We start from the raw sequence: 10,340 nt of genomic DNA, 5'->3' as shown, positions 1-10,340 counted from the left end.
TGAAAAAGAAAACAAATTTTTAATTATTACATTATTTTCACAAATTGCATATGTGTGAAGTGTTATAAGAAGGGGTGCAAATTGTAAACTATTGTAACAATTATTTGCACACCTTTGTGAACATGGCCCTTATCTGTGACTGTGTCTGTTATCTTCATTGTGATGTCTGTGACCTCACAGAGAGACCTTTGTAAACATGGTCCTTATCTGTATGTGTGTGTGTGTGTGTGTGTGTGTGTGTGTGTGTGTGTGTGTGTGTGTGTGTGTGTGTGTGTGTGTGTCCGTCCGTTGTCTTTGTTGTCATGTCTGTGACCTCACAGAGAGACTCAATGCATAACACACAGTAGCTACTGCTCTCTAGTGTGAGGAAGAGGAAGAGAGGGGGTAGTCTGAGCAACCACTGGTGGGGAAGGGGCAGATAGAGAACAGTAGTGTACAGAAGAGTGAGAGCGATAGAGAGAATGCAGTCTAGAGGGAGGGAGAGATAGAGAGAGATAACGAGAGGAATAATGAGAGAAAAACAGAATGCAGTATATAGGGAGGGAGAGAGAGAATGAAAGGGATCTAGGACAAAAGAGAGGGAGCATAAAAAGAGAAGAGAGGAGAAGAAAAGAGGGGGATCATGAGAGGAAAGGACAAGAAAAGAGGGGGAGCATGAGATAAGGGAGGAAATCTCCCAGGAAAACGTCCTCAGTAGTAATTCGTTTTCCCATCACTGCGACCAACTGAAGATGGAGGAGACAGAGAGACAGAGAAGAGAAGAGGGGGCTCACACATCCTGTGTGTGTGGGGGGGTTAAGAGGTGGGGGAGAGAGGGCAGAGAGGAAAAGAGAGAGAGAGAGAGAGAGAGAGAGAGAGAGAGAGAGAGAGAGAGTAGGGCAGAAAAATCCATCATCTCTGAGTGTCACTGGGACTCCCTGGTAGATTACTGCTGGGTACTGAGACTACACCAGGATATGCTCTGGTATTTGTGTGTGTGTGTGTGTGTGTGTTTCTACAGTAAATGCATGTGTATGTTATCTGTTTAAGATTGACTAGGTGTTTACATTAGTGAAGTCCCAGGAGAACTCCGTGGAGTTACATAATGAGCTCCCAGTGTTGTGGAGGCTCATGATTTATGTGATACACATAACCACATGGTTTACCACACACACACACGTGCACCTGCACGCACAAATCTCTGTAGTGATATGTCTTGAAATGAGGTCTGTCCTCACCAATGACATGGCCAATAATAAAAGATAAATACATATAAGAAAGAAAAAAAGAATAAATGTAGATTAAAAAGATTTAGAGAAGCTCAGAAGGTAGAACTGAGCTGGATTTAGTTTTAGATACTGTATGTAGTGTGTGTGTGTGTGTGTGTGTGTGTGTGTGTGTGTGTGTGTGTGTGTGTGTGTGTGCCCATGCTGAAGTTAGCTGAGTTCTGTCCTTCCTCGGGGAGTCAGAGCTCAGCTCTCCCCTCTTGTTACCATGGTCACCGAGTGTGTGTGTTTGTGTGTGTGTGTGTGTGTGTGGTGTGTGTGTGTGTGTGTGTGTGTGGGTGTGTGTGTGTGTGTGTGTGTGTGTGTGTGTGCAGGCTTGCTGGTTAGCTGCTTGGCTGTGCTGCTTCCACAGTTCACCTGAAAGAGCTGTCGCAAATACACCATTCAACTTTACTGAACACCTCTCATCATCCCTTTCACCCTCTCTTTCCTTCTCATCCATCTCTCCCTCTCTCTTTCCCTCTCACCCTCTCTCTTTCTCTCCACCTCTTTCTCTCTCATCCATCTCTCCCTCTCTCTTTCTTTCTCTCATCCATCTCTCCCTCTCTCTTGCTTTCTCTCATCCATCTCTTCCATCTATCTCTTCCTCTCCCTCTCTCTTTCTCTCCCATCTATTTCTCTCTTCTCTCTCATCCCTCTTTGTCTCTCCTCTCTTTATCTTCCTCTTGTTCACTTTCTCTTTACATTTTTGTGTTTTTGGGGTGCTACATTACATTTTTGTGTTTTTGGGGGGCTACATTACATGTTTGTGTTTTTGGGGGCCTACGTAACATGTTTGTGTTTTTGGGTTGTTACTTTATATGTTTGTGTTTTTGGGGTGCTACTTTGACTCTTTTGAGACTTAAGTTCTCATCTAATTCTTTCCCCTGTTTGTACTTTATCACTTTATTACTGTTTATCTCTCTGTCTGTTATACCCACCCATCTCTCTTTCTATCTCTCCATCTCTCTCTCTCACACAGGTGGCCATCATTGCTGGGAATTTTGATCTGGCAGATATTATTAAGAATCACAAAGCATCAGATGTTGGTAAGTTGAGCTGATTTCTCCTTCCTCTAACTAACCCCCCCCCCCCTCTCTCTCTGCACTAGCCTCTCACCTCTCTTCCCAATGCCATATTATTTTGGGAGAACTCATCTTTGTTTCCCTCTCTCTGTCACATATCACATTTACTCATTTACATTGGACCAAAATGAGGAATAACATTCAGGCTACCTTGTCCGTCAATCAGTACTATTACTAGAGGATGAGAGTGAAGAGAAGTGTCTTTGTGTCCCCTCTCTCTATCACATATCTCATGCCACATATATTTACATTATGTTGGGCTCATTCAGAACAGCACTGGCTAGCAGTACGACCTCTCTGTGTGCATTTGTCGTCTGACATGCAAAGTACCGTATACATGAAGGCATTAAGAGATTTCAATGACTTGCATTTAGCCCAAGACCATTAGGTAGGCTGTTCATGAAGAGGTTTGTTTGTTGTGCAGTCGACCCTTGGGAAGCTCTGCCATTCGCTACATGCAGGATGAGTCACAGCTTTGCAGCACCTCAGCACACACACACACACACACCACAGCTGCACAGAACAGCTAGTGGCATCAGCACACACACACACACTACAGCTAGTGACTACTGCACAGAACAGCACAGCTAGTGACTACTGCACAGAACAGCTAGTGACTACAGAACAGCACAGCTAGTGACTACAGAACAGCACAGAACAGCTAGTGACTACAGAACAGCACAGCTAGTGACTACTGCACAGAACAGCACAGCTAGTGACTACAGAACAGTACAGCTAGTGACTACAGAACAGCACAGCACAGCTAGTGACTACAGAACAGCACAGCTAGTGACTACAGAACAGCACAGCTAGTGACTACAGAACAGCACAGCACTGCTAGTGACTACAGAACAGCACAGCTAGTGACTACAGAACAGAACAGCACAGCTAGTGACTACAGAACAGCACAGCTAGTGACTACAGAACAGCACAGCACAGCTAGCGCCTACAGAACAGAACAGCACAGCTAGTGACTACAGAACAGCACAGCTAGTGACTACAGAACAGCACAGCTAGTGACTACTGCACAGAACAGCACAGCTAGTGACTACAGAACAGCACAGCTAGAGACTACAGAACAGCACAGCACAGCTAGTGACTACAGAACAGCACAGCTAGTGACTACAGAACAGCACAGCACAGCTAGTGACTACAGAACAGCACAGCACAGCTAGTGACTACAGAACAGCACAGCTAGTGACTACAGAACAGCACAGCACAGCTAGCGGCTACAGAACAGAACAGCACAGCTAGTGACTACAGAACAGCACAGCTAGTGACTACAGAACAGCACAGCTAGTGACTACAGAACAGCACAGCTAGTGGCTACAGAACAGCACAGCTAGTGACCACAGAACAGCACAGCCAGAACAGCACAGCTAGTGACTACAGAACAGCACAGCACAGCTAGTGACTACAGAACAGAACAGCACAGCTAGTGACTACAGAACAGCACAGCACAGCTAGTGACTACAGAACAGCACAGCTAGTGACTACAGAACAGCACAGCTAGTGACTACAGAACAGCACAGCACAGCTAGTGACTACAGAACAGCACAGCTAGTGACTACAGAACAGCACAGCTAGTGACTACAGAACAGAACAGCACAGCACAGCTAGTGACTATAGAACAGCACAGCACAGCTAGTGACTACAGAACAGAACAGCACAGCACAGCTAGTGACTACAGAACAGCACAGCTAGTGGCTACAGAACAGCACAGCTAGTTACTACAGAACAGCACAGCCAGAACAGCTAGTGACTACAGAACAGAACAGCACAGCACAGCTAGTGACTACAAAACAGCACATCTAATGGCTACAGAACAGCACAGCTAGTGACTACAGAACAGCACAGCTATTGGCTACAGAACAGCACAGCTAGTGACTACAGAACAGCTCAGCTAGTGGCTACAGAACAGCACAGCTATTGGCTACAGAACAGCACAGCTAGTGACTACAGAACAGCACAGCTAGTGGCTACAGAACAGAACAGCACAGCTAGTGACTACAGAACAGCACAGCTAGTGACTACAGCACAGCACAGCTAGCGGCTACAGAACAGAACAGCACAGCTAGTGACTACAGAACAGCACAGCTAGTGACTACAGAACAGCACAGCTAGTGGCTACAGAACAGCACAGCTAGTGACCACAGAATAGCATAGCCAGAACAGCACAGCTAGTGACTACAGAACAGCACAGCACAGCTAGTGACTACAGAACAGAACAGCACAGCTAGTGACTACAGAACAGCACAGCACAGCTAGTCACTACAGAACAGCACAGCTAGTGACTACAGAACAGCACAGCACAGCTAGTGACTACAGAACAGCACAGCTAGTGACTACAGAACAGCACAGCTAGTGGCTACTGCACAGAACAGCACAGCTAGTGACTACAGAACAGCACAGCTAGTGGCTACAGAACAGCACAGCTAGTGACTACAGAACAGCACAGCTAGTGGCTACAGAACAGCACAGCTAGCGGCTACAGAACAGAACAGCACAGCTAGTGACTACAGAACAGCACAGCACAGCTAGTGACTACAGAACAGAACAGCACAGCACAGCTAGTGACTACAGAACAGAACAGCACAGCTAGTGGCTACAGAACAGCACAGCTAGTTACTACAGAACAGCACAGCCAGAACAGCACAGCTAGTGACTACAGAACAGCACAGCTAGTGGCTACAGAACAGCACAGCTAGTGGCTACAGAACAGCACAGCTAGTGGCTACAGAACAGAACAGCACAGCTAGTTACTACAGAACAGCACAGCTAGTGGCTACAGAACAGCACAGCACAGCTAGCGGCTACAGAACAGAACAGCACAGCTAGTGACTACAGAACACCACAGCACAGCTAGTGACTACAGAACAGAACAGCACAGCTAGTGACTACAGAACAGTACAGCACAGCACAGCTAGTGGCTACAGAACAGCACAGAACAGCTAGTGGCTACAGAACAGAACAGCACAGCTAGTGACTACAGAACAGCACAGCTAGTGACTACAGAACAGCACAGCTAGTGGCTACTGCACAGAACAGCACAGCTAGTGACTACAGAACAGCACAGCTATTGGCTACAGAACAGCACAGCTAGTGACTACAGAACAGCACAGCTAGTGGCTACAGAACAGAACAGCACAGCTAGTGACTACAGAACAGCACAGCTAGTGGCTACAGAACAGCACAGCACAGCTAGCGGCTACAGAACAGAACAGCACAGCTAGTGACTACAGAACAGCACAGCACAGCTAGTGACTACAGAACAGAACAGCACAGCTAGTGACTACAGAACAGCACAGCACAGCACAGCTAGTGGCTACAGAACAGCACAGCACAGCTAGTGGCTACAGAACAGAACAGCACAGCTAGTGACTACAGAACAGCACAGCACAGCACAGCTAGTGGCTACAGAACAGCACAGCACAGCTAGTGGCTACTGAACAGAACAGCACAGCTAGTGACTACAGAACAGCACAGCACAGCACAGCACAGCTAGTGGCTACAGAACAGCACAGCACAGCTAGTGGCTACAGAACAGAACAGCACAGCTAGTGACTACAGAACAGCACAGCCAGAACAGCACAGCTAGTGACTACAGAACAGCAAAGCACAGCTAGTGACTACAGAACAGCACAGCACAGCTAGTGACTACAGAACAGCACAGCTAGTGACTACAGAACAGCACAGCACAGCTAGTGGCTACAGAACAGCACAGCACAGCTAGTGACTACAGAACAGCACAGCCAGAACAGCACAGCTAGTGACTTCAGAACAGCACAGCACAGCTAGTGACTACAGAACAGCACAGCTAGTGACTACTGCACAGAACAGCACAGCTAGTGACTACAGAACAGCACAGCTATTGGCTACAGCACAATAAAGCACAGCATAGCTAGTGGCTACACTTTATACTGAGCACTGCTGGTTGGGGGTAGGAATAGCACCCTTTGATTGGCTTATGCTGTGTATGTATCTACTGTATGTCATGTTGCAATGCAACTCTGGGTTACACTTTACTTGACAGTATCGACATGAGAGTGACATGGCACTGTCATGAATGTGTCATAAACAAGTAATAAACGTTTATGACAACGCTTCTGTCATTTGTGTCATTCGGTTTTTGTCTTAACAAGTTAGGGTTATGGTTAGGGTTCATGTGTCATGACAGTGTCATGTGTTCATGGCAGTGTCATGTCACTTTTATGTCGATACTGTCAAGTTAAAGGAACCGTAAGTAAGAAATGTAATTCAATTAATCATAAAATGGCCCTGATTTGTCACTAGACATTAGGAAATCATGCTAATTAAAAAAATCACTGACAACAGTAGTCCGGCCAGGATATCGTCATTTAAAAAAGTGAAGTTGCAGCCCTCAACTGATGTTGATTTTTACATATTTGTGTTTTAGCCTGATCCGCCACCTTCCACCTATCTAGTAATTACAAAGTCAGTAATGTTTCGGCATCTGGGTTGCCAGCTCTGCTCTAGTTACCACATCTGCGGTGTACACCGCTCTACAGTATTTTGAAAGTGATTGTAGTACCAGTTTTGGCCAAAATCCTACATACGGTTCCTTTAAGTGTTACCCAACTCTGTTACCAAAGATTTAGCATTTGTGCATGTGTTACCCCATCCTTGTTGGTTTATGTATACTGAACACATATATAATATGAATGCAACACTTTCTGTTGTTGCTCCCAGTTTTGATGATTTGAAGATTTGTTCTATGCACACAAAAAGCTTATTCCTCTCAAATGTTGTACACTTTGTTCAAATCCATGTTAGTGGGCACTTCACCTTCACAAAGATAATCCATCTACAGTACCTGACTGGTGTGACAATATCAAAGGATGCTGATTAAAATGCATGGTTATTGCACAGATGTTCCTTGGACTGTTGTTCACGATAAAAAAAGGTCACTGTAAATGTGCAGTTTGTATCACACAACACACACAGTGACACAGATGTCATATTTGGAGGAGTTGGCGATTGGCATGCTGACAGCAAGAATGTCCACGAGAGTTGTTGCTCTTGAACTGAATGTAAAGGTCAAGTGCTCACTAAGGTAAGGTAAGGTAACTTTATTTGTACCCAAGGGTAGATTTGGTTGCAGGTCAAAAGAGTGGGCTTCTTACACACACACATAGATGACATTAAACGACATTGACAGAAATCAGTGACATAACAGTGGCAACAGTGCTCTAGACATAGGAATATAGATAAAAATTATACATGAATATTATTAGTATCAAAATTTAGTAGATAAAAATGCAAAGTCATCACAACAGATACAAGAGCTAAACCAGATTAAATAAATAAATACATTAAGAGGGCTGTGCAGTCAATAAATTAAATAACTTAGTGTGTAATCTAACAGTAGCCTAAGCCTAAGTAGTCTGATAGCTGAGGGAACAAAACTGCCTCTGTATCTCTTAGTTTTGCACAAAGGCATTTTGTACCTGCGGCCTGATGGGAGAGGCTGAAATTCACCGTATAGTGGGTGGGATCCATCCTCTAGGATAGACCCAACTAGCCTCTGTAGCTGCCTACTGTGTAGGGATTCCAGGTTCAGCTGTGGCTCTCCAATCAACCTACTAGCCCACCTTACAATTTGGTTCAGGGAGTTCTTATTTTTTTTAGGGGTAGGTTGCTGAGCCAAGACACCAGGCTAAAAGAAATGACCGATTCAATGAAGCAGCGGTAGAACATGGTGAGCATCTTTCTGTCGATGTGGAGAGGAGGACAGTAGCCTATAGAGGCTGGTTCCCCTTTTTGTATGCAGTCTCACAGTTTGCCTCAAAATTTAATTTATTATCAATGATGGTCCCAAGGTATTTATATTTATCGACACACTCCACTGTCTGACCCTTTATGCTGGTGATTTCCTTAGCCCTGGGGAGTTTCTTAAGTCTATACACATATTTATGTTCATCTGTACAAAGGACCCATCACACCAGTCTACAAAATCCTGGACAACTGGACCATGACCCGTTTCATTTCCTTGTAGCAGGCTTACAATGACAGAGTCATCTGCATACTTTAAAATAAATCTGTCTCCCCTGCTGCTGTGGCACATTTCTGAACAGAATTTAAGTGAGATAAAACTTTTTTACGCATGGCAGCAATCTTAGATCTTTTATTTAACCTTTTGAAACAAATCTGTTGCATTTATATTTTTGTTCAGTATAGTTAGTTCAGTATGCAAGCACAACACAGAATTAGCATAAGCATTACATAACATACTATTAACACTACAGCTGGGTCATTAGCCACATGTTAGCACTTAATAAAATTGCATTTAATTAGCATTAACATTATTATTATTATTATTATTTTTCGCCTTATTCACCCAGCGGCCCGAACGAGGCTAAAGGGTACACTTGCCATTACACATCCTGTAAGTCCAGCAGATGGTGGTGGTAATGCACTCCGTTTGCAAACTTCCAAAAAAAAACTCACTGAAGAAGAAGAACAGGCCAGTGAACCCTTCTTCTTTTTCAGTGAGCTTTTTTTTGGCTGTTTGCAAACGGAGTGCATTACCACCACCATCTGCTGGACTGAGGTGTAATGGCAAGTGTACCCTTTAGCCTCATTCTGGCCGCCAGGTGAATAAGGTGAATTAACGCTGCAGCTGCGGCCGTTAGCCACGTAGCTTTCCTGTCAGCAACACTGGGGCTGTTAGCCACGTAGCACTTCTCTTTGAAGCACTGAAGTGAAGTATCTCCAGCTGGGGGTTTTCCAGGTTTTGGAACTTCCTCTGGAAAAAATCTATCGTGAGAAGTTGGGCACCCCCTGCCTAACCCTAACCCCTAATCCTAACTCTTTCCATTGAGAACCACTGTTTATTAAGCCCTCCATCTCCAACTGTCCTGAGAATTGAAACACCAAATGGAATCAATGGAACATTCTCCGAACAATATGTAGGCCTACATTATTTGCTATACAAAATCCTTTTAAAAATCACACTAAGACATCTTTTTTAAGGGTCTCAGACTGCACCCTTGAGCCACAGCATGGGAGTTGCTGGTTTTATAACTACTTACTGGCTCTATAATCTTCCTCTTATCTGTATGACATGTCTTGTTCCATCTTCGAAGTCTTCTTCTGACTCAGGACAGAGTCCAAGGGCCTCAGGCACAGCTCAGGAAGCTGAGGTGCTTCTGCCATGGCAACTTCCCAACAGCTAAGAGACCCATTTGTCCCAGTTTAATCCGTGCTGATTTTGTAGGACGTTAAATTAACAATTTCATTGTTCTTCCTCGCAAACAGTGTTACATCATCAGCATACACAGTCAATTTAGCAGGAGGGACCTCTTGGAATCTAGTAGCTGTTACACCAGTCAAAAGCCCCCATAATGAATCCAACAGAGCTTTAGTACTTACAGCACATGGCAGAGATGGAGAGAGGAGTGTGTGTGTGTGTGTGTGTGTGTTCAGAAGAATCTCATGAATATGTGTGATTAATCCTTTTCTCTTTGGCTGAAAGTGAGGCTATTCTGTGGGCATAAGAGTCTAGCTCTGAACCCTCATCAGATCCCTTATCAGAAACAGAGTGATCCTGCTGCCTGTTGGGAATGAGATCCATCATCTTGACCAGGGGTCTCAAACACCCGGCCCGCGTCCGGCCCAATTCCGGCCCGCGACGTATGTCAAAATAATAATGTAATCCGGCCCTTGAGACTTTTTAATTGTGACAAACAACGATACTGATTAAAATAGACGATAGTTCCAAGTACAGTGACATATCTCATTAGTACTCTGCTCCACTACTAAGTTTTCAGGAAATACTTGTATTACACGCGAGAAACACAAAGACGTGCATTTGTAATGACGCGGAAGCGATGCAGGCCATAGTGTTGCATAAATTGAAGCAGAAATTAAGCAGAAATAGGCCTACACCAAATGTTGAAAAACGTTTACGTGTGATGAAGTCTTAGGTAGGCTATGTTATTCACCTATTTTAAATCTGAAGGAGAATATCCTTTTGGAGATTATGATCGAT

At 44.5% G+C, this 10,340-nt stretch overlaps 1 protein-coding gene across 1 annotated transcript in view; it reads left to right on the top strand.

Annotated features, from left to right (window-relative positions):
- The window catches only part of shank3a (SH3 and multiple ankyrin repeat domains 3a), a 222,042-nt gene that overhangs the window by 104,486 nt on the left and 107,216 nt on the right, over positions 1 to 10,340 (top strand). Inside the window, exon 9 of the mRNA XM_076269060.1 lies at positions 2,227 to 2,293. Coding sequence (XP_076125175.1) covers positions 2,227 to 2,293 — 67 coding nt within the window. The remainder of the gene's footprint in view (positions 1 to 2,226; positions 2,294 to 10,340) is intronic.

Source organism: Alosa pseudoharengus, unplaced genomic scaffold (assembly GCF_046254945.1).
Source record: "Alosa pseudoharengus isolate Yale_2024_CS ecotype anadromous, Long Island Sound unplaced genomic scaffold, YU_APseudo_1.1 YU_APseudo_1.1_scf_10, whole genome shotgun sequence".
Taxonomy (NCBI): domain Eukaryota; kingdom Metazoa; phylum Chordata; class Actinopteri; order Clupeiformes; family Clupeidae; genus Alosa; species Alosa pseudoharengus.
Note: the sequence above shows the minus strand (reverse complement) of the source record. Positions and strands in the feature narration are given on the sequence as shown.